The 25988-nt window shown below is 37.5% G+C and overlaps 1 protein-coding gene across 3 annotated transcripts in view; it reads left to right on the forward strand.

Moving 5' to 3' along the window:
• Positions 1-25988, forward strand: part of COL14A1 (collagen type XIV alpha 1 chain) — a 232589-nt gene that overhangs the window by 160470 nt on the left and 46131 nt on the right. For all 3 annotated transcript variants that reach the window (XM_081214278.1, XM_081214279.1, XM_081214277.1), the window contains exons 35-40: positions 4200-4277; positions 6803-6889; positions 13407-13460; positions 15097-15192; positions 16371-16424; positions 16795-16848. In XM_081214278.1, coding sequence (XP_081070404.1) covers positions 4200-4277; positions 6803-6889; positions 13407-13460; positions 15097-15192; positions 16371-16424; positions 16795-16848 — 423 coding nt within the window. The remainder of the gene's footprint in view (positions 1-4199; positions 4278-6802; positions 6890-13406; positions 13461-15096; positions 15193-16370; positions 16425-16794; positions 16849-25988) is intronic.

Raw genomic sequence — 25988 nt, forward strand, 5'->3', positions numbered from 1 at the left:
CATATGCCCTGTCTATTCACTGGCAAGTTCAAAAACTCACCATTATTTGAATTACAACCTTGAAATAAACGTGATCAAAATGTTCCCCCAAGCATGTCTACACCTAAACATTCTAATTACTACCATCAACTACAACAGCTGCTCCTTTTCATCTCCTAATTGAATAGTGCCATCATGGTTTCCCTTAAATTCAGTAAGCTGATGGCGAGCAAGTAAAAACACCCTGTTCAATAGGTGACAAGTGATAAAGGCTTAATAAATCTTAGTTTGGAGGTGGAATCAATCAAATTTACACACCAATTTAAAAGCAGAACATGGCCTAGGTCCTCAGGACTCTTTCTCCTATGTTCTCGGGCAATGTAAAGCTCTCCAAATATTTGTGTAAGTTCAGGTACAGCTTGACTTCAAATTATAAGCTTAAAAATGTTATACTAGAAAAAAAATCAACAGATGAAAGCTCGTACTGAGTGGAGAGTTGAGCCAGGGGTACATTTTAATTTCCATTCACAGATCACAGTGACTCAACTGCCAAGAAATATTTTAATCTTATTTTCATGCTAACATCTGACCCCAAATGACTTGCCTTTTGTGCTACACCCAAACAAAAATGTCCAGTAATGAAAAAGTGTTTGTAATTGTCTAAGTGTTCCCTTGAAAGAGATTATAAAAAGTGTAAGTGGGAGGGTACTTTTTTTTTATTTGGCCAGATATTTTTTTTCATAATGTTCAGTCAGTTACAAAGGAAAAAAGTTGGAGAAGTCAAAAGGGGCTGCCTCTTAGTCACTTGAAGTATGATTTATTTTGAACCATATTGTCTTGCTCTTTTAGGCACTCAAATATAAGATCTTTGGACATGTCATCTCTGTAATGTTTCCTCCATAATTTGTATAAATGTGTGTGTAATTGCTTCTGGAATAAAAGCCAGATTTTTAAAGAACAATCCCCAGAAATGTGCCTTGGAAAAGAAGTCTCTAAATAAAGGCTGAGGAATCTAAACTATTACGAATGCAAAACAATTATGAATAAATTTGTTGTACTCACACAAAAAAGGCTGCTGACTTCATCTAACTTGAAAAAGAAAAGACAGCCTACAAGCATTCTTCAAATGATAGTATCAGCCTCATTCAGCATTTAGTAGGTATTCGACCTCTTGAATAAATAAAATGAACTCATAAGAATCCCAGTAACTCAATAGGGTAGGGGAATTTTAGCCAAAGGTTTGTATGGAGACATTATACTGTTATAGGTGATTAGGCAGTGAATGTTTATTCGAAAAACTTCAAGAAAGCCTGGTATATCCTGGGACTAGTAAAAAGACTTTGCTTTAAATAAATCTTTCCATTCACTAAAATGTGTTCACACTGAGGGCTCTATTCAGAAATGGAAAATTTCTTAATGGATGAATGACTTACAGAATTAACTGAATCTATCTAATGCTGTCATAATGGGACCCATTTAATAAATGTCCCCAGACAAATGGCATTGTCAAGTTAGGCTGGGGTATCTACATTTTAAACATTAGACTAATGATCTGTTTACTGCAAAATAAACCACAAGAAAATGAGGTGTGCTGTTCAAATCCCAGCCAGAATTCAGCTTTCAACATGTGCTTAAATTACTTTGACTTTTTCATCCCAAGTCCTAACTTACAGAATGGGGTTGACATTACTAAGTAATCATACCTCATAGTGGTGATTGAAAGATTAAATGATATAGGCAAAGTCCTTAGGATAGTGCCTGGCACATAGTAAGTTTTTCTACAAGTGTTTGCTGCTATTGTTATTTGCTAAGATTTTTCTCAACCAAAACATTGATTATTGGGGACACAAACTACTGTTATATTTCTGCTCTCAATATTGTATCACTTTCATTTTCATTCTACAATTTTGGCCTCTGTATTATGTACTCCTACAGCTTAAAGATCAATTATAAAAGGGCTTTTGTACATGTTACATTAAGTAATATTTATTTTTAAAAATAATAAAAAAAAGAAAAAATAATAATTATTATTTATAACTGTATTCTGGGAACTGTTCTAAATATTTCCCTTTATGAGTTCATTTTATTGTTATGGCTACTATTATTACTCTAATGAATAGCTACTATTGAATAGCTACTATTATTATCCTAATTTTATAGGTAAGGAAAATTGAGACTCCAACACATTAAATAATTTGTTTCAAGTGACTTAGCTTGTGAGTGGATTACACCCAGGCAGCCTAGCTCCATAGCCTCCTAATCTCTATGCTCCTTGAAATATCTTTGTTGCTATTGTTGTTTATGAAAACCAGCAGCTGTGTTCTTTAAAAATGCTTTAATTTTAAAAACCTAATTTTTTAATGGTCCTAATTTTGTTGTATGGTTGCCCTGAGCAGACTTAAATATTATACCCTTTGGGAAAAAATGTTTTTTAATATAGAAAAGAAAAGAATAGTGAATCATGCAATATTTCTTCAAATAACACAATGGTTTTATATTGAAACAAGAAAACAGGATGTCTTGATTTATGGATCTGCTTTCAAAAATTGTGTCATTTTATGAATCTTGCAAAACTCACTTGGGGAAGGATGTTTGCAGCAAGGCACAATTCTTCCTGGGTATAACAAAAGAAAGCCTGACTTCATTTTCTTTACTGTCAGATAGGACAGGCTCTTTTGTGATGCTGTAAGCATTGTTAGTAACCTATTTCAGTCAAACCAACTACTTGAGTATTCTCATCTTCATCCAGGGGACCCTTGACAGGGATGAGAGAAAATAAGGCACCAAGAGTTTCTAGCTTTTGCTGAAAACACCACTTGCTGAAGGAAAGTTACAGGTTTAAAATGCAAAGAATTTCATCCTTCTCCCAGCTCTGTAATTGATGACACTTTTTTCTTTTTTGTTTTTTAAATGGAAGTGTGGTTGACTTACAATGTTGTGTTAGTTTCAGGTGTACCGCAAAGTGATTCAGTTACAGATAGCTAGATAGCTAGATAGATAATGTCTATTCTTTTTCAGATTCTTTTCCATAATAGTTTATTATAAGATACTGAATATAGTTCCCTGTGCTATACAGTAGATCCTTGTTGTTTATTTCATATATAGTAGTGTGTATCAATACCAAACTCCTGATGATATTCGATATTTGAAAATAATATAGGAAGAAATATAGTATTAGAAATGGTCGCATCATGAAGCTAGTGTGAGCCCTTAATGATATTATAATGATGTTTCTAAATATTTCAAAATATACATTAACTTGTTGTCAACATAAATGAGTAGAACAAGACTGTCTAAATATTTATGGTGTGATTGATGGCTTAAATAAAAATATACTCAGCACAGATTCTCACAATACTGTACGAGAGTCTGTCATGACACCACATTGTAAACAGTATTTATGTGTCTGTCTCTTACTCCCTATAAATTCTTTGAGGGCAGAACTCTGGTTTTGCTCATTTTCATATCCTAAAGGAGGTCTACATGGCATCTGGCTTGCATTATGCACTAAAAAAAAGTGGCCAAATATATGCATGAATGATGAAGGTCAGAATTAATTCAACAAGTCTTCATCATGAAACCTACTACATGCCACATGTCTTCACAAACTTTTTTTTTTTTTTTTGTCCGCACGACATGACATATGGAATCTTAGTTCCTTGACCAGGGATAGAACCCGTGCCCCCGGCAGTGGAAGCATGGAGTCCTAACCACTGGACCACCAGGGAATTCTCTACATGCCACATGTTATGATAGGGGGCACAAAGGTGAATACGTGGTTCTATGTTCTTTGATGACCTCCCAGTGTGAGGAGAAGAAAATATAAATAATTGTACTGTATGGTGGGACATATGCTATAAAAGATGTATGGAGCATTGTGGGATTACAGAGGCACTTGGAGTAACTGTGATGGACAGGACAGGGAGGACTTCAACAGAAGCACTAAGCATTTTTAGGTACAGATGGAAGGAGGAATTGTGCTAAATAAGGGGGTTTGGATGGTGGATGGAGTAACTACTGACAAAAATCTTAAATCACTGTATGTTTGAGGAACAAAGATTGATATTGTTAGAATGGCTTTTTAATTTATTCACTGTAATATTATGTTATAAATGTATTGGTGTTCTATTATGTAATACATACTATGAAATCATTACAATTATAAACACAATGTATCTATATATCTTTTATTGAATGACAATTTTCTTTTTAAATTGAAGTTCCAGATACAGATGTTTGATATTATTTGTTCCACATCATGGGCCAGTAAAGACAAATGCTGTGAACTTCCTGCCCTGGTAAGAATTCTTCTTTCGTTATTTGGTCTGTTCTTTATTGAAGTTTTCTAAAGTTATATTTAATTTTCCCTGAAAATGAAATGCTGTTTCACAAAACTCATGTCACAGATAATTCATTGTGATGATGGTGATGAAAATTAGAAAGAGGTTAAGAAGCGGGTGTGTCTGGAATCAGCAGGACACACTGACATATGTGGTGGGGGCTCCACAGCTCCACAGAGTGACTTCTGCAGAGTCCAGATGTTCCCAAATTTCAGGTTCGCTGAAACCTTTGGTGTCACAATAATGTTTTTCATGGCACCCCGAGCCCAAAGAAATACCTAACAATTCCATACATAAGGTCATTAGGTCCAAACATCTTCCTAAGTCTTTACATCCTAACAACTCAGTAGCTGTATGAAAAAATGATAAACATAAATCGAAAATTTTAAATGATGAACTTATTTTTAAATAACCACAACTACTTACTAATAGGATGTGTGTGCCTGTGGAGAATGCACTATTTCTCATGTCTTGGAATCTGATCAGACATCACCCTTCTCACTTCTTTTTCCACATTGATTTTCCCCATGGTACTTGCTTTCCTTCATAGCTACTGCTGAAAAACCAGATTTGCAAATATAGGACATCAAAAATAGTGTTTCAAAATCTAGTGTTGAAACTGTGAACCCCCTTGAGTTAGTCATTCATACGAAGTCCAATGGGTGCCGAATATTGCTGTTTCTCTTAATTCTTTTGAACACTCAGAGTGTCCCGGTGAGTTTGCTGTACTGCTCCAGGCCATCTTTCCACACAGTTTGGGAATCATAGTCATGATCTATATAACCTAAGCAAGGCTGCTAGAAAAATAAACTTTTTCTCATTATTAATACCAAGTGTAATTCACAGGGAGGGGGTACCTGTATATATAAAGACAGATTGTTCATAACTAAGGATCTTTAGGACCAGTGAGCTGAAATGTTGACCCTGTTATGGTTGGACAGGCATCATATCTTAAGAATTCAACTGGGAGAATGGGCATGGGGAAGACTTCATCAAGCCTAAAAGATTTGCTTTTTTAAGACCTTACACCAGATCACATCATCTGTTGCAGGCAGTAAATTCATGGTGACTATGTTTGAGAAGGAAATGACTTTTTTTTTTCATCAAAATAAGTTTCCATTAAACTGTGGTGAGGAATTACATCAGAGACACTGTGATGTTATGCTTACGGGCAGGTAGATTGGAAACTTTAAAGGGAAACACTCAGAATCTTATGGAAAATGTGATCACCACATCTCCTGGGAAGGACCCAGCCCTTCTCAAAACTTTCCTTTTCATTTCTATCACTGAAGATGTGTAAATCCCGTGGTAGAAATACATGGATGGAGACACCGTCAACAGCCATGGCGAAACCATTCCCGAGTCTGTGGTCATAGGAGGTCTGCTGTCAGCCTAATTTGGGGGGATCTTTCAGGATACTTAAGTTTGTATTTCACTCAAGCTGCCCAAGATATCAGGCCAGATACGTTAGCAGGGTTTTTATCCTGTAATGAGCTGAAACTTTTGACTATCGTCCAACATTTAGCGAGAAGCATATAAAGGCTCTTTGCTCAACATTTTTGCGTTTCTGTTGTGAATATTTCAGAGACTGAGATTATTTTTATCTTGATAATTTAATTATCATCTGCGCTCTATTCAGCTCTAACATTACGTTTCCCCAAGGTCTTAGAAAATGAAGCTCACTTTCTCTCTATCCAAAGGGACAGATGAACCCTTCAAAGTTCTGTAGTTTCTTATCCCAGGGAAGACTTCTTTTTGGCTGCTACTCCAAATGTGATATTCACAAATCATTCAATAGCCCTTAGCAAGTGCTCTGTCTTGGTTTACACTCCAGTGACTCATTCAGATACATTCAGCCTGGTATTCATCCTCTATCTTGTAGTGTTACCTGACAGCAAAATTCTCCAAGAGGAAATGACCTCCTATCCCAAAACTTTAGATTGATGCTGTGATGTTTTCTTACTTTCAGTCACAGAAGGTGAACAGTAGTTAAAATTGTTACAGGGATGATGTGTTTAAGCACTGTTTTTGTTTTCTTTTGTTTCTTTGTTTTAGTGTAGATGCAGTTGTTTTGATGGTCTATTCCAACAAGTTTTCTTTTATCCTTTGAAATGGAAAAAAAATGTTGTAACACAAAGGAAGTGTTCAGGACCTTTAGTCCATACAGAGTACTACTTCTCCAACTGAATTAAATAGTAACCAGAATTTTTTTTTTTTTTGCACCCACTTCTGCCTTTCTTTCTTCACCTGGATTCCCAAGCTCGTTTTATCAACATCCTTTGATAATAATGATGATCTAGAGAGCCATTCATTGTTTCTTTCAAGAAAAGATTTTGTGGTCAGAAGAGAATATTCTCTGCCTTTCTAGACTAATGCTCACTTACTAATTTTTTTGAAGTGTCTTAAAGTGTTTTCTTTGAGTCCATAAAGCCATTTGTATAGACCATCTTGTTAATAGTTATGCTATTTCTTTTTCTCCTCAGAGGGATGAAGAGACCTGCCCAGAGCTTCCACATTCCTGCTCCTGTTCTGAAATCAATAAAGGGGCTCTGGGACCAGCAGGCCCTCCTGTAAGTATTGCCTAGTTTGAACTTAAAATGTTCTTTAATAATATTTATAACTATCACTTGTTGCGTGTCTGTGCCCATCACTGTGCTAAATACTTACTCACTTAATCCTACAAGCAAACTGAAGCACAGAGAGGTCAAGTAACTTGCCTAAAGAACTCAGCTTGGAGGAGCTGCTCTTCAAATCCAGGTCTCCGTGACTCCTATAGATGATGCTCTTAACTGCTGCACCACACTATGTCTCACAGTGCTATCTATTCAGAATCTTCCCTTTGAAGTCCTGTGGCTTATTTTCAGTGTGAATGTTTCCAACATTGGCCCCCTGCTTGTTGTTGTAAGATTTGCATACATCCCCTCTGCCCATTCTATATCAACATTGATAGTGAAGGGAGGTTTTTCAAAATCACTAGGAAAAGTGTCCCATGTGAGCATGAAGTTCTCCATTACTGACTGGAACTTCATACAGAAAAGAAGGGGGCGGGGAAATGGGAGAGGAAGGAAAAAGGAAGGAAAGGGGAGAGGAAGAGAGGAAAGGAGAGAGAGAGGGAAAGAGAGAAAGAAAACATTTTTTTCTTATAAACATTATATATATATAGATTCATACATGTAAACATACATGTAAAAACTAAACATAACATTTTCTCATTTGGTCAAATACTACAAAATGAAGGGTTTTTATTGTTGGTGTTGATGTTAATTTGCAAAATCATGCTAATTTATAGCATATTTCACACAAAGAAGACATTTAAAAATTCTTAGCACAGGTTGGTAACTGTCTATATATCTCTACAAATAGGTCATTAAAAATTTTTTATACAATTTTAAAGGTTACTTTCCATTTATAGTTATTACAAAATATTGGCTATATTCCCTGTGTTGTACAATATATCCTTGAGTCTATCTTACACCCAATAGTCAAGAAAATATTTTTTAAAAATATAAAATGTGTATAATTGCACTCTCTGTGTCTTTGAATTGACCGTGATAGATCTTTCGTAATATGTCTAAATGCTTATGTCTAACCTGCTAACCTGGGGTTATCAGCGTTTCTTTGAGAAGTGTGATATAGCTGGTCTTTGGTTAGGAAGTGGCAAATATATCAAGGCAGAAAGACAAAGAAAACAGGGAGAAGATGCAGGAGCACATGAAATCCAGACCTTGCAGGAGGAATGTTCTGAGGCAGACCTGTGCTTACATGTGGCTTGCCGTTGGCAACCAGTGCGGTCAGCACGCATGCGTAGATACCCCTTGCTGACAGCTGGTGTGCAGCATGGACATTTGCTCCAGGTCGGCCCCACCAACATAGTTTGTCTTCATTTGTGTAGCACACTTACCGAACTGAACAAAAAGGAAGAGAAACTGCTGAATGTATCTGGAATGTATCCCATCAGTCTTTCCTTTATCTTTGGCACATAGAACACTCTTTCAAGCTCTGGACGTAGACCCAAATATTGATACTTTTTTTTTTTAACAAAAGTCTCTTTATCCCAAAGAAGCAAATATGGAGTTAATGGTAAAAGCATTAAATTTAAATAAGACTAGGTAAGTCATGGAGCCACTGTGAACCTCCATTTCCTCATGTATAAACAGCACTCACCTCTTGAACAGGTATTGTGAGGAATACACAGAATAATATTTATAAACATATTTTGTGCATTATAACTCATTGATCAGATGTAAGGAGTTGTCTTTAGTTTAATCTGGGAATTGAAAACAAAGATTTATTTTCGACTGTGTGTGGCTTGTTTTTTTCATCCCAAAGTATGTCTTGAACATCCCAAAGTATGTCTTTGAACTTTATCAAACAATCACATTGTTTAGTTTATTCGTTGTACCTTCTGTAAGGAATTCCACTATATAAACAAGAGTTTATTGACCCATTACTGTGGAGTATTTTCCTTCTACAGTATCATTACAGTGAATGTCCTTTGTATGTCTCTTTGCAAGCTTGAGTAAGTGCTCTTGCAATAACACTTAGAATTAGATTTGTTGGAGAAAAAAGAAGGTGCATGTTCAACTTCATGAAAAAAACCCAAATTGCCCTTCAAGGTGGCGGTCCCAATATCCTCTCCCACACACTTGGTATGAGAGGTCTAGTTGCCCTACCTCTCACCAGCACTGTCTGATGTGGCCAGATGTGAGAGCTTTCACTTATGATGACTGTAAAACTCTGTCCTTGTTCTTTAAAATAGGACTTTCTCTCCCTGCTAGTGAGATGGGGCAGTTTTTCATTTGTCTCTGAACCATTTGGATTTCTTCCTGCGTAAATACCCATTTATACAGTTTGCTGGGGTTTTGTTGTACAGTTTTTTCTCATTGATTTGTCAGTGGTTTTATGTATTTTGGACACTAATCCTTTATTAATGATATGGTTTGCAATATCTTTTTCTGGTCTGTGACTTGCTTGTTGTCATTTGTGGCAAGGTATATTATCTAGAAATTTTTATTCTAATGTAGTCAAATTTAATATTTCCATGAGCTATTGTCTTTTATATTTTTCTTTATCCCTTCTTTCAGCCATGATTTCTTAGAAGTGTCTTTTAAAATTTCCAATCGTGTGCAATTTTTATCTTTTTCTTATTGATGTATTCATTTATTGTACTTTATCATGGAAGAGAGTTTGTAGAGTACAAAAAAAAAATTGACTTTGGGGTTTTATTTGACTCTCATAGGCAGTGTAAATTCTTGTCCCTAGATTGTATGAGAATCAGTTTCTGGGTAATATTTCTTTTTTTTTTTTTTTGTGGTATGCGGGCCTCTCACTGTTGGGGCCTCTCCCGTTGCAGAGCACAGGCTCCAGACGCACAGGTTCAGCGGCCATGGCTCAGGGGCCCAGCCGCTCCGTGGCATGTGGGATCTTCCCGGACCGGGGCACGAACCCGTGTCCCCTGCATTGGCAGGCGGACTCTCAACCACTGCGCCACCAGGGAAGCCCCTGGGTAATATTTCTTAGTGGAGACATTTACTACCCCTCCCGTAGCTAAAGTGGAAACAACATCTTGATCCTCCACCTGCTAGTGAGACTTTTTGTTGTTGTTGTTCTAGCTCAGAGTGCAGCCTTTCAAGTTCCTCAGCTTTAAAGGATGTTTCATATTCTGTGCTTCCTCCACTTCTCATAGGTCCCAGTTCACATTTCATTGCCTTGTGTGGGCTATAAAATACACATTTTCCAGCAAACCTCAAGCATCTTCCCCTTCCTCCCCCAAGGCAGCCTCAGTGTACGTGCCTGCTGCTCTGGTGTTTTGTTTCTTCTTCATTCCTCGTATTTAAGGTTTCAGTTCTTAATTAGAATAATGTTTATTTTATTTTAAGTAGCATTAATAAGCTTTTTTAGCTGGAGGGTTATCAAGTTTTTTCATCTGCAATGCTGCTGAACAAGTTATAAAATATTTACATATGACCTAAAAGTCAAACTTCATAATGAGAAAAAAAGCAGCGGAGAAGTGAAAGAGAAGGGTTGAGTTCTGACTTGGAGAGAAAGAGAGGTAAAATAGAAAAACTATTGACATTTTCAAATATTTAAAGTATAATAAACCATTGAAGAAATAGTATCCCAAACAATATGCAATAAACCCCGTCTGATGATTTAACATAGTCGTAATTATTTTCTCACTCAAGAATTTACACAGTGGGGGCTTTCCTGGTGGCGCAGTGGTTGAGAGTCCGCCTGCCGATGCAGGGGATATGGGTTCGTGCCCCGGTCCGGGAAGATCCCACATGCGGCAGAGCGGCTGGGCCCGTGAGCCATGGCCGCTGAGCCTGCACGTCTGGAGCCTGTGCTCCTCAATGGGAGAGGCCACAACAGTGAAAGGCCCGCGTACCGCAAAAAAAAAAAAAAAAAAAAAAAAAGAATTTACACAGTGGTATTACGTGCCAGTAAAACTCTAGAAAAGACATAGGAAGCCATGGGTGAAAGAACCATATTTCTTTTGCCTAGACTAACGCTTTCTTAATAAAAGGATAAAAGTTTATATCCACAAACATTTGTTGAATTCTTGTCATCTACTCCATGATAAGGTTTAGGGGTAAGGTGGAAAATAAGTTAGAAGTATAAAAAGGTTCCTGTATTTATAGACATGGTACATCGTGTGTGAATATCTGTGAGCCAAATTGCCACATTTGGACAAAACCTTCAGTTAAAAACCAATCATTTAATATGAGCAAACAAAATTAAAGAGGTGTGCCAGAATGGGTATGTTAATTGGGATGCACTGGGCTTGTTTCAAGAAACAGAAAATTTGACTAACACATTGGTGTAAATCATTGGGGCATTTGGACATTGTTTGCTCAACAAAAGACCTAAAGGTAGATGATCCCAAGCAAATATGGCTGCTCAATAACTTTATCAAGACCCAAGCTTGTTCCAGCTTTCAAATATGCTTTCCTTAGGCTTGTGGCTTCTTGATCATATTGGCCCAAACCAGTTAACATGACCATTCCTGGTTTCAAAGGAGGCTGAGCAAGCAAATCTCTGTCTTTATAGCTGGAAAAATAAAATGGAGAAGGGAGTCAGAAAAGACTCTTTGATAGTCAACCAACAGTGTCTGCCACAGTTGGGAAAAACATTTGCATCATCTATAACAGTTAAAGGTGTAGCATCCAAATATATGAAGAATTTCTGTACATTAAAGAGAAAAAGACTTGTAACCCAATAGAAAACTGGGTGAAGTATATAAACTGTTAGTTTTATTGAAATAAAACACAAATGGACAAATATTATGAAAAGATGCTCAATCACAGTCATTTTAAGGGAAATAAAAATTAAAATAGGCGTAAGGTATTGTTTTTACCGGTCAGGTTCATAAAAATGCAAAGTTTAACAATATCAAGTGCTAATAAGGTTTAGAGAAGCAGAGACCCTCAAACTCCTAGCAGATGAATAAATTGGCACAGTTTTTTTGGAGCACAATTTGGCAATATATCTGCCTATCCATTAAATTTCATTTAAAATTCTACTTGATGATATGTTAAATATTAACATTTGTACTTAAATCTTAAAGTTTGTACTCAGGGCATGTATAAGGATGTTAATTGTAGTATCGTTTAGACAGCAACAAATTGTGGGCAAAACTCCTCCATTTCCAATAACGAAAGAATGGTTAAACAAACTATCCATTTTACAGATAACTATGCAACTCATTTAGAATAAGTTAGTCATGTTATGGAAAAACACATTAAGTTAGCTCAAAAATATATGTAAAGTGTTATATCACATATGCAATCTATATATATCAAATAATACCACAAAAACACTAATAATAGGTAATATTTTCTATAGATACATATACACATACATAAAACACAATTTTTTAATTGTATTTTAAAAGTCTGGAAGGTAAGCAACCAACTGATATTGATGGGGCGGGGGAGTGAATTTAATTGCTAAACTGGAAGAAGCCTTAACTATCACCTGATCCAGTCTTTTCCCAAGTGATGCAAGTGTTTTGCTGATGGTACACAAAATGATTTTCAATAGTCATGGACATAGCAGGAAATCAACTGGACTTACATAGTGAGAAAGCTATTCCATTTTCAATGATCTTTTCATCCTTCTGCTCAAGTGAAAGCAATATTCTCAGACTGGTGCCCATATGACCCTTCTAATACTTATTCATGCCCCTTTTTAACAAAGAGCAAACCAATTGCTCACAGACTTCACTAGGAACAAAATCTAGCTAAATTTACTAACATTATTTATATCATATTTTTAGGTTTATCTTATATTCTTAGTAAGTATATAAGAATACTTATATACTTACTATTATATAAAACTTAAGTATATATATGTTTTTCCATCTACTATAGTACATAATATTTGCTTTCAAAATAGATTTAAGTGAAATATGAGTCAATTAAAAAATATTCAGAGTATATTTGCATATATGTATGTACACATATACAAAGAATATATTTACAAAGAATGCATATACACATATATACATATATACATATTTATTATGTATGTACATATGTATGTATGTATATAAAGAAAATGTTATTAAATAATAGTACAGGCAGTGCATTAATATGACAAAAATTTTGAGGGGAAAATGCAAATACTTGAAGTTTTGGAAACACTAATGTAATTAGCTTTTTATGGTGTAAATAAAGAAAACAAATTGTTACTATTTTATATGCTTTTTACAATTTAATTAAATAATTTAATCTCAAAATCTTGGTATAGGACATGCATAATTTTAGATTAACAGTATATTTTTATTATTTGCATCATTAATAGCTGTACTCTTACACACTCAATTAAAAGATCCTGTAGCTTTTTTGTTTTAATTTAAAGGAATTTTGCTTAGAAAGTTTGCTCAAATTATGTAATCATCAGCAGGAAAAGGTGAATCTGGGGGGTAGATTTCCCGTTCAGGATCATGATGCACATATACCATTACACAATGTGTTGGCCTTTATACAAAATGAGAATTACATAATCCATATTATTAAGTAAAATAAATGAAATATATTGCTTTCAGATTTGTCTCTGTGCTAATACTTAACATCTGTTTGCCAGGGTGGTCCAGGACTCCGAGGACCAAAGGGCCAACAAGGTGACCTGGGCCCAAAGGTAATGTTCTTTCTCCCTCTCACATCACTAGCCATAATATAATTTTGGAGTTAAGTATATTTAATATTTTTTAAATAATATTTACCCTTTGCAGTTTAAAGCTCCTTATGTTTTTATGAAAGTTGTGTCAAAGACTTTTCCCTTATTCTTAAAAGCTTGTGTTTTTTCATCAAAAAAAAATTTAGTAACTTAAGTGAAAAGAAAGGTTTCTGGGTCAGAAATAGAGTGTCAGTGTTCCAAGTGGTTTAGTTGCTTAGGTAGTTCTTGCTCATATAGTCTTCTTTTCCTCTATCTTCAAAAAAGATGTATTGAGGGAGCATTGAATCACAACTAGGCAGCAGTCCTCTGGGTAAGTTCTCAGGTTTTAGCCTCCTCCTTCTCCCCTCCCACCGTGTACTGTACAATCAAACACACAGCTCTATTTTCCATTCTCACTGCCCAAGGCCACCAAATGTGGTGGTTCAGGTTGTACACTGTACAAAGGCACCAACTAAGAGGACCAAGTTGGTGCCAATCCATGTCAAGGCATACATTTTTCTACTTTGCATAAAGATGCCCTAAGGGATGGCAGAAGCCCAGCCACTAATTGAGGTCAGGCCCCATCATCCTGTACCTGGCTTTTGGCAAATCTTTTAATTGTTCTTCTGGCTCCAATGGCTTGATTTTTTGATTGACTCTTCACATTTACCCCCAGATTCATTTCTTTAAAGTTATACTGGACCATATCATACTCTTAAAACCAGCAGTCATGTGTGATTGCCTTGAGAATACAATTCACCCTCCTTAGCATGACATTCAAGGCCCTTTATAATTTACTATCTCATTTTCACCATGTTGCTCTGAATCATCACTCCAACCATCTTGCTTGACTTACTGCTTCAATATGGTGACTTATTAAATTTGCATAGTATTTATTCATGGAGAAGAGAACATTGCAATGTTGTTTTACTAGAAAATTGGAAACAAGTAGAGCAAGGTAAGAGTGAATGAGGAGGGTGGGGGCAGGCTTACAGGGGAGAAGTCAATGAAAGAAGGCTGAAGATAATTAATCAGGTACTACGCAGCTCAAAACTCAGACCATAAGATATCTTCTTTTTTTGTTTTGTTTTATTTTTTGAGATTGTGACACATTTTCTCAGGCAGATACTTGATGTCTTGGCTCCATCTCTTATATACTACAAGGGAGGCAATGTCTTCAGTAAACGCAGAGGAGTGCCCCAGAGATAGATAGTTCACAGTAGTGAAGGGAGAGAGACTATAGTTTGGCTGGATGGTGTGAACCTCCACAAACCAAGAGGGTGGTCTTGTATCACTTATATCTTTTGGATTTGTTGTGGAGTGTGGGCATCTAGTTACTCACATAATTGGCACAATGTTCCTATTTATGTAAGCAAAAATAAATAATGAAGTTGCAGCAACTACTGTGTGTTTACTCTTTTGGTTTACTGATGACACTTTGTCTGGGAGGTGGATCATCCAAGGCTTGGTGTCTTGTTATCCTATGAGTGTTTTATGTCTTAGGAAAAATTCGTTAATGAAATAAATATAAATGCCGTAAGTAGAAATATCTGGGTAGCAGATATTTCTGGGTACCAGAGGGTTTAACTTACCTTTGGGATGACTTCTTGCCTTCCAGGGACCAGATGGCCCTCGGGGTGAAACAGGCCCTCCAGGACCTCAGGGTCCTCCTGGACCCCAAGGACCAAGTGGTCTGTCCATTCAAGGAATACCTGTGAGTTGTGTGTAAACATTCAGATGGGTTTTATTGTTATCACTTCTCCATGAGTTATATAGAATGAACTTTTGTCTTCTGTGCCTTGATAATGATCCTCAGCCTCTTCCAACCCCTAAAAAATAAGAGTTGAGAAGTGAAAGTAATAATTGAGACTTCATTCATTAGCCAGCTCTTTGTTCAATGAAGGGGGTCTTTTACAAACAGATATGTGCCTAGGGAGTAGGTATATCCACAGATAATTTGTCTATAGAAAAGAAAGCAGGGATTGACATGTATGGCCCTTTTTCTTGTTTGACTAAGTCCTTAGGGGGTGTGATAAAATCTAGAAAGTGACAAATGTTATACAAATTTAAGTTATTCATTTTGCATTTGTAGTAATTGTAGAAATAGCTTCATGAAAGCCATCTAATTATGATCTTTATCTCGACAGACCTCAAAGTGTGGTGCTCTGAGTTTTAGGTTATAGACAGTATACGTTCTACAGCCACATTTCTTTGTAGAAGTTGTTTGTACCAATGAAAACAAATTCAATCCCACTCAATGATTTTCAGTGATCTTACTAGATGGATCTAGATTTAAGGAATAAAAACCAATCTCTGTCATTAGTATTTGAAGCATGATGTTTTTAAGCACATTTTTAGCAATCTTTCTGTGCATATGATTGTGTCTCCCTAGCTAAGAAGTCTTCTTTTCCAGAGTTATTTTCACATCTTAGAAAGCATTAACATGCCAGTTTGTATAATTACTACCACTATTACTACTACTAACTATTTGTTGAGGTCTTGCTACTTGTCAGGTACTGTGTTTGCTTTTCCATTCTTATAAATTTCTAGCCAAAACAAAACAAAAATATATAGAGATATAAGCTTTCAAATCTAAACTATAAATAATACTGAAATATTCAACTCCTCTCACATATTTACAGTATGAGCTTAGCCATATAAGACTGTATACACTGTGTTTAAACTATTCTGCTATATAAACATTCTGGTCTGTAGGCATGCTTACCTAGGTGGTGTAGCTTATGTGAGAAGTGAAATGCGCTGTATTTGGATGTTAGTGTGAAAGCAATTTAATGTTGGAAATGTTAAAAGAGTCAGTGGAGAAAAAGAAAAGACTGAGAATTTACCTATTTACCTATGTGAACTTAACTCCATGTCCTTTTGGTTGTTCAGGGAATGCCAGGCGAAAAAGGAGAGAAAGGAGAGACTGGACTTCCTGGCCCACAGGTATTATTTTTATTTTTTTATTCCATTGCTCTCAGCTCTAGAGCTTTGCCAAGAAGAAAGAAGACTGTAGCTTCTGAAGTCAGTTGTGATCTTGGCAATGAGTGGTTTCTACACTGAGGACAATTAGCGTGTATTCATTTACTTCAGCCCCCTCTTACGGTCCTACTGATGCTCCCCTGGGTGAGCCCTGGTGGGAGGACACTTCTTTCCCTTCTGGTGAATAACTTCTGGGTTCTGAATGCTCAGTCAGGAAGGCCTCACCTTTATGCTATCAGGTTTGTTTGGAGGCCTTGATTTATTTCAGGGAAGCTGGGTGAGAGGGTAATTGGTTTCGATAACTCTGCCATTTTCCTGTCCTTGCTCTATCTAGGGCATCCCAGGAGGTGTTGGTTCACCAGGACGTGATGGCTCACCAGGCCAAAGGGTAAGGACTTGCCCAAGATTGCTCATTAGCACAGTAGATTTCTCACCAAGTCACTCTTGCTGTTGGCAAGGAAGGCAAACCAGGTGGTTTTTTTGTTTGTTTTCTTTATTTTTTCCTCCCATCTATCTGCATTTTACCGATCCTGCATCTGTTTCCCTTAACTGGTATTCTTCCGTGTCTATAACTTTCCTCAAAACCTAGAAACTTTCATCAAGCCTTCCCAAATTAACCACACCTCTTTCTGAATGTTTCCATAACCTGAATATAAATAGTGTGCATTGGTCTAACAGATTTTCCAGTTGTTTAAAATTCTCAAGGAGCAAACCTAAAGGAAGTCAAGAATCATATGAATTGGAATTTAATTATTATGACTCTCTGTAATATTCTCCATTTATTTAATGTGCATCAATTATCAATTCCTGGAACCTGTTCAAGTGGACAGCAATAAAAGAAAGCATAAGGATGGTTGAGGGATGAGTTAACAGCTAGAGTTTGTTTAGTCAACATGTCTTCACTGAGCCAGGTTTGAGGTTCTTGTCCTCAAAGACTTTATAGCTTTTGGGGGGAAATAGAACCAAATAAGAAACATATGCTATAATGGGAGTATTGACAGAGCCCTGTGGGAGCACAAAGAATAGATAACTAAGCCAGACTTGGAGGGTGAGGGAAAGCTTCCCAGAGGGGGCACCATAGAGACTGGATTTCAACTGAGAGATAGAAATTAGCCAGATACATGAGGAAAGGAAAGCTATTGCAAGTAGAGAGGACAGCATATATGGCATATAAAGGACTGGAGTTGGGCTTCCTTGGTGGCGCAGTGGTTGAGAGTCTGCCTGCTGATGCAGGGGACACGGGTTCGTGCCCCGGTCCGGGAAGATCCTACATGCCGTGGAGCGGCTGGGCCCGTGAGCCATGGCCGCTGAGCCTGCACGTCCAGAGCCTGTGCCCCACAACGGGAGAGGCCACAACAGTGAGAGGCCCACATACCGCAAAAAAAAAAAAAAAAAAAAAAAGAGTGGAGTTGAAGAGAAGGTGGGGAATTTTCATTACTGAACCTAGTTCCGTATGGCTGGAGATTAGACTGCAGTGTGTGTGTGTGTATGTGCAAAAGTGTACACGTGTGTGCACACAGGACACAGGTGTGGAGAGATTGTCAAGAGATGAAACTGAAGTGGTAAAAGCAAACTCACTTACACCATCTAGTCTGTTTTTCAGACCAAGGATTTTGAGCTTTAACAGGAAGGCAATAGGAAGTCATTACATGTTCAGCAAGGGAGAGAGGCTGGTCTTCCTTAAAAGGACACTGATGTAGACATGTGGGCAGCTGCACAGTTTCTCTCAAGACTGAATTATATATAGTGTCCACCACTTAGATCCAATCCAGTAAAGGACAACACATTTGGTGATATTCCCTGGTATTTCCGGGGACAACTAACCCACTAGGTTAGCAAACGATTGGCTGGAAGACACACTTCTCTACTCAAACAAGGCTGCCTTTAGCTATACTGCTCAAGAATAAGGAAATCATTTTTTCTATAGGAGTGTAGGTGTGTGAATTTAAATTCCTTCCATGTTGGGTTTTTTTTTTTTTTGGTTTCACATCCAACTTTCATTTGCTTAAAATCTCAGTTTAGTCTCTATATATCAAATGGAATTAGTTTGTAAAGCATGTCCAGGTGAAGGTATCTAAAAGAGGCATTCTCTAAAAGGTAGATTTCTGTAGGTTCTTGTACATGTGGAAGGAGTGTCTAAAAGTATTTATATGTTTTGGCAAAGGGCTTAGGCTAAAATCCTGTGTGGTTACACACCTAGATTCCTTCATGATTCCTGAAGCTCTGAAAACAGCAATTCTAAAGATTTGGTTCAGTGAATTTACTTTATTTATCCATGCGTAGAGGCTAGTCTTGGCAAGGAACTCCCAAATCAAACATATTGGATTAGTGTCTAGATCATTTGGGTTTGGAATTATTTTAAAACCAATATACCAACACAGACTTTTTACAAATATTTTGCCATTCTTCCAAACATGTTTTATTCTATAGGATAAAAAGTCTTAGAGTGTAATAAAATGTTAATATATCTGTACATGGATTTTATTTCCCTCTCTCGCTCAATCTGGAGGTAAAACTTTCAAGAGTCTCTAATCCCTATTTTGAAAAATTCTTGGATGGGAATGGAATTGCTTTTTAAAACTGGTTTCCAGAGGATACTCTTTCTTTATAGGGCCATGTTAAAAAAAAGATTGTGCAAATCCTGTGACAATTGCTTTAGAAAAGATATTTGAGGGCAATACTATTCCAGAGTACAACTTGAAGGGGTGCCAAAAACACAGAATAAAATATAGTGGTGCCTCCTAGAATTGTGTAGCGTGAGGAAGGGACTGCCCTGCTTGAGGAAGGGACCACTTATATAGTGGGTTGGCCAAAATTTTGTTCGGGAATGAACTTTTTGGTCAACCCAATATTTTTTCAATATCTTAACATCTTATTTAATAAGATATTTGTTGAGCACATATCTTAATTGAGTACATACTATGTGCCATGTTCTATGCTCAGCCTAGAGAGAGTTGTTCATTACTACCTCCAGAAGGAAAATATCCAGAACAGGAGAGACTTTCAATAACTAAAGGAGGCAATCTGTACATCATCTACCGGGAAGAAATAGAAGGAGGAAGTGGAATCAAGACCATGACTCTTCCCTGGGGCCAGGAAAACCAGTGGGTCTTCATCGGAGACAGTCAAGCTGGGAGGAAAGATGGGTGAAAACAGTTATTTAGGAGGCTCTGATCTGTTTAGTCAAGTATCTGGGGTCTTAATGAAAGTAAAGGGTCTAAAACAATTCGATAGTTATTTAGCAGGATTGTACAGTTGGAGGTCCAGGACCAACTTTCATAGTGGTAGGAACAGATCTCAGACATGGAGCTCCTTCTTCCTGGTTAGGCTGTGGGAGAGGGTGTTGCTGAAAGAGAGCTAAGGACAAACACTTAAGATTATTCCTGCTCTGCCTTAGGCTATCCTAAAAGGCAAAGTTGCATTCAGAAAGGAAATAATAATAATAGTAGTAATAATCATAATAAATAATAAGTAATAATAATGACAGTAACAACCATGGCATGAGAGCAAACACACTGGGTGATGAAACTTACTGCTGAAATGCCTGAGAAACTAATTCCAGAAAACTGTCTGGGGAATCAGGAAGACAAGGTTATTTTGTCTTTTCTTTACTCCAAGCCCTGAAATCACTTCCCATTACTGTGCCTCATTTACTCTGATCTTGAGTGAGTAAAGACCACTCAAAGCAAAGAAGGAGGAAGCTGGGATAAATATGCATGGTGATGTCCAATCAGTGCTTCTAGCTCCTTGGAGAGTTGCAGAGAGTAGGTGAGTGAGGTGTTCTATAGGAGTGAGGGGCTATTCCTTACTGGTCATTCTTTCTTTTTAATCTTTGTCTTTTCTTATAGACTGTTAAGAATTCATAGCCCAAAGCTAAAACCATCACCTTGACTATTAGCTTAGGGAAAGGTTAGCATCCCTTACCCAGAGCCAGTGCCAATGTCACTTATTCATTTAATCTACAAGGAAGGAGAGTTTAGCAGAGACTAAAATAAAGATTAAGCATCTCCTCTTTCAACAGGAAACATGTTTTCTAATGTTTCTAGCTTATTCTGGCTTTTCCCGAGGGGAATCTTTGACTTGTAGAGGCAATCCTGGGCCTCAGGCTATAAGCAAGTCCAGCAAAAGTTGGACTTCTTCATTGAACCAGTCTCAGCCTCTTGCTGGGAAGCCAGTAGAGCACAATGCAGGACCACACCATATAAAGCAACAGTGCAAGTGCAGATTTAACAGCCGAATGTATTCAGGCATCAGTTTCCATTCTGAGTCATTGCAGCCAACAGCACCCTTGTCTCATCTTTCTTTTCCACTGTCAATCTTGCATCTCCCTTTTTGCCTCCTTCCTCTTCTTTTCTTGGTGTCTCTGACCCCAGGGTTCACCCTGTGATCTTTGGGTTCCTCTGATGTAGGGTGGATCTCTCATCCCCCACCCTAGACACCCATGTGGTCCTTAGAGAAACCAGGAAAAACAGGCAAGACATGGATGATAAGTATAAGCAGTGTAAGAAAGAACTGAAAAAGAAAGGAAAAATGACCTCTTTTCTAGTTCTGAGGCTCACTCATATCCAAGACCACCAGCTTTCTGTCAAGCATTCCAAATAGAAAGTTTTAAAATTATTTTTATTTTCCAGTTCTTACTATGGTTTGATAAAAAGTCAGAGACAAGAAATAAAAATGACCAGGAGATATATATGTTATGGCACCTGGAAGGTAGTAATTCCTCCTTTGTACCAAGGGTGTTAGTTTTTAAATTCCAAGTAAACTGAAATTGGAATGCTTCCTTCCCCCCAAGTTACTGCTCCCTGCCTCTCCTGTCTTCATGCCATAACCACAGCCTTCCTTTTTCATCTATAAAAGGTGAAATACTGTTTAAAAAGTTCTACATATGAATTCTGCTGAACTTGTGTGGTTACGAGAAGCAGGATGGTCCAGTGGTAAATATCAGAGACTTGGACAGTTAGCCAGACCTCAGTTTGAACCCTAGCCATATGACACTGAACCAGTTACTTAAAAAGCCCAAGCCTCACTTTCCTCATCGGTGAAGTGGAAAAAATAATATTCAACTCCATAGAGCTATTGTGGGAATTAATTCATATAAAGAATTTCTATATAAAATTTCAATTTTAGCTGATACAAGTATTCACTATTTTCAGTGTAGACCTAATGAGTCAGGACAGTGCAATATTTTATAATGCCTGTCCTTAACATTATTAAGGCACCTTAGAAGATTTTAATGAACTATGAAAAAAGTCTAAAGAAAAAGCAAGTGGCTTGTTGTTTAATTTTCTTGGAGTCCACATTGAAAGGACGCTTGGAACATGCTTCCTTTTTATGTGGGTTTGATGTAAACAAAGGCCATACTTGTGATGAATGTCCCACTTCATCAAAGCAAGTTGGACTTAAAATATACTTGAAAATTTGAACTTGAGTCAACGATCTGGATTTAATTCCTATCATAAATGTCAAGCTGTGATGAGAGATTCATCTAAGGACTGTTTTGTTAAATACTAAGATTCATGATAATTATCCCCTTGAGTATCTTCCTTCCTCCAGAAGAGGAAATGTAAAAATCATCACAAAGCTAGTGGAGAGAACAATACGATTTTCCTTTTCATGGATCTAAACAGGTTTTTATAAAATCCCAGGAAAACATTCTCCCAGTCAACCACAGTGATGGCAGTATATGCAGTTGGGATTTGGCAGATTATTTTAATAAAAAGAGCAGCGGCCACTGTCATTGATTCTTGACTAAGTGCAGTGCTTTACAAATGTTATGTTCTCCAATCCTCAGAATAATCACGAATGCTAGGCACTGTTACCCCATTATATAGACAAAGAATCTGAAGCTCAGAAAGTTGAAGTAACTCAGACAATGCCACACAGCAAGCAAGCATTGCAGCCAGGATTATAATCCACTCTCAGGCTCCAACACTGCACTCTTTCCTTCCACAAAATTATGTTAAAGGGTAAAGTGGGATTTTGTTAATATGGGCAACTCTTCCAGTAAAAATATGAGTAAGAAGGACTCCGTCACTGAAGATCTCACCCAGCATTTTTTTGGGCAGAAGGAACCCAGTTTGGGTTACTTTCTTGAGGAAGTAGAAATTGAGTGTTCACACCTAAGAATATGTTTCTGTGATTACTTTTCACTTTTACTTGGATAGTGGCCCATCCAAGGAGAGAACTGTTACTTAGGGAATTAGTATCATGTTATTACTGGCTTTAAAGATGCTTCTATTGGGGCATAGGGTACAAATGCTATCTGTCTTGCACTCTGGTTCTAACGCTGTCCATTGGGGTCAGGCGAGACATATTTATATTTGTAAACCAGCAGTTCCACAACTTAAATGACCAAATTGTTGTTCTGTATTTTGTTTTGTTTTTTTAAATATGCAGATTCCTGAGCTTCTGACTCAGTGACTCAGATACAAAAGGTCTTGGGTATGACTTAGGCATGTATAGTTTTAAAGAAGCTTAATGAGGGCTTCCCTGGTGGCACAGTGGTTGAGAGTCCGCCTGCCGATGCAGGGGACACGGGTTCGTGCCCTGGTCCGGGAAGATCCCACATGCCATGGAGCAGTTGGGCCCGTGAGCTATGGCCGCTGGGCCTGCGCGTCCGGAGCCTGTGCTCCGCAACGGGAGAGGCCACAACAGTGAGAGGCCCGCGTACCGCACACACAAAAAAAGCTTAATGATTCTAATAATCAGCTAGGTTTTAGAATCACTGGATAGTATATTATGTTAAGCCCTTTGTGTGTCAAAGTAGTTTCTTGGGTAGAATATTGCTGTTGTTGTAATTCACTGAAGTCACCATTGCAGGTTACTAGAACTATACACATGTTTATATTTCTATATATACATTTAACTTATATATGTAATATATATATTTGTACATTAAAAAAATAGTGTATTGTGTACATATATAAAATATATGTATATGTTTATATAAACATATATATACACACATACGTGCTGTGTGTGTGTGTGTGTGTGCGTGTGTATGAGAAACTAAAAATTCCCCAGTGTGACTCAACATAGTATCATACTCAGGATTTATATTGGATCTCTAACCTGGGCCAGTGTTTACAGAGTCTGTGGCTTTTTACCCCTTGGCCTCTTAATCTGGTGGTTGGTCTTAATCCTTAGTTGCAAGTAAAGCCTTATTTCCTATGGCTGACTGCCACGCTGGTCTCTTGCCTTTGCTCTCAGGGTTGAAATTGTGCAGATGGAGTTTCTTCAAGTGTGTCTTTAGTCCTCATTGCTTGAGTTTGTTCCGTTTCAACAAACTCATCAGATGCCAGCTGCTTACAGATCCCACTCTACTACCTGAGAGTGTGTTGTCTGTCCAAGGACCTTAACAATTGGCTGTGTTACTGCCAATTATGGTTCGTGTCGTGGTCCACCCTTGCAGGCTTCAAAGAAGGCATGGATGGTGAATATCATAACTGAGTCACTAGCTCTGAGTGCTATTTCTGTTAGCTACATAAACATAAATATTCTAGCTTCTGACTTTAGTTACAACATACTTTGTGGGCACATCTGTTTCATCCTTTAGATGCCATAGACACAGTACCTTGAAACTACAAACTTTTTAAGAGCCTACAAAAAGTGCTTGCCACCTGAAAAAAGCATATGTGTTTGCTCTAGTGTATGGAAAAGAAAACTGAAAAAATGAAAATTAATCAATTAGTTAAATGTCTGTAAAACATTACACTTTGCTAACTTCAACCATGGTTAAATTTAGTATTTATTCAAATATCAGTGATTTTTGAAAACACATTTTGGATAGATTTCCTTTTGCTGGTAAATCATAGCCAACCATAACTTCATAAGTTGCTCAGAGACAAATGTTTTCAAAAAAATTATAAAAAGCCTTTCAAGTTTTTATAGCGAAAATTATTTTTAATGTGGGTTGTTGGTGCATATTAATATTTTGAGGTGGGAATCTCAGAAAGGAAAAATGATTGGAGCTACTCATGTTATAAAACACCCCTGTTTGTAAGTGGCTGATTTTATGTGCTTTAAAAATTAAACGTGTCGGTTTAAGTGAATTCTCACATTATGCTTATTGTTTAATCTTGTATCCCCTAGTATTCATTCTTCATTGCTTAATTAAAGTTTTCTGTTTTTTAGGAGGGTGCTTAATCCACAAACACACATGTACTGAGATTGGCTTCCTGATATGAAATGGATAATTTATAGATCTAGAAATGTTTGGGGAAGTGCAAACCCATTTCTGGCTGTTAAGGGCTGAAAACCATTCAGCTGGCTTTGATTAAAGTGAAGCTGAATCACAAAGCTAGAATTTACCAATTATTTTGCCATGTAAAATGCAGACATTTTACATGGTTTTTCTTTTCACCAAGTTTATTGCTTTGATATAAAAAGCTGCTGCCATTGCTCTCACCCTGAGAGAAGAGGTGAGGAAAGGGACCAGAACCCTGCCTAAAGAGCTGACTGGCATGTGAGGATGGGCTGTAATGTGGATGCTGCAGTGGTACCTGAGCAGGGAGAGTGATGCAGTGTCCCAACCATCCTGGATCCCTTGACTTAAAATCCACCTCTCCTGTGAAACCCCACACCTGGATTAGGTGCCCTTCCTGCATGTTCCCATGGAATCTTCTAGTCCATCATCATAGCTCATTGTCATTTACTTTCAATTGTTGACTTTTCTCAAAACCATCACCTCCTTGAAAAGAAACTGTCTTGTTCATCATTGTCTACCCAAAACCTAGCAAAATGCCCAGCACATAGAAGTTCTGCAAATATGTTTCAGTACTGTGACAAATGTGAGGCTTACAAGTAAAAAAAATCTTTCAAAGATAAATTTAAAGCGTGATTCAAAAGTTATAAAATAAAACTATGTGATGAAATTGTGAACTTTTTTAGGGTTAGGAAGAGATTTGGGGGGAAAAGGGCTTTGATTATGTTTCTAAAATAATATTGAGACTAACATCCTTTTAATTATAACCAGGTATAGCAAGTAAATTTTAATTTGGAATCAGGGAAACAGGAAACTCACAGTGCCCTTAAGAACGCCTTTATTCTTGAACTGTTTTATGTAAAAATGTGCAGTCGTTCATGACATTCCATGAACAAAAGAGCTAGAGTAAAATGCACTGGAATGGATGCTACTGGTGCCCCGGTCAGAGCTCCTTTACCTGGCAGGTGTACTCCATCCCCCGGCTGCTGTGGGTTTGACTGCTAACAACTCAGTTACCTCTTCTACAGGGAACTACCCTTGGAACTGCCACCTTGGCTCCAGTCAATCACTAACTGATGTGGGTATATAAAACCTTGCGGTAGGTCAACTCTGAGGTGTAACTCACACTCCAGAGCTCCCCATGGGGTCAGACTGAAGCCAGTCTTAGCTAAATCCAATTCTAACCTAATATCTTTGCCTGCCCTCTCCTGCCTCCTTCATACCTAAAAGCTTTCTCCCAAGAACACTCCCTCTATAAATCAAAGGCACAACAACCCAGTCTGCTTCTAGGAAACCACCCCTCAGATAGTCACTGAAATGAAATT

Source organism: Mesoplodon bidens, assembly GCF_964165515.1.
Source record: "Mesoplodon bidens genome assembly, chromosome: 16".
Taxonomy (NCBI): Eukaryota; Metazoa; Chordata; class Mammalia; order Artiodactyla; family Ziphiidae; genus Mesoplodon; species Mesoplodon bidens.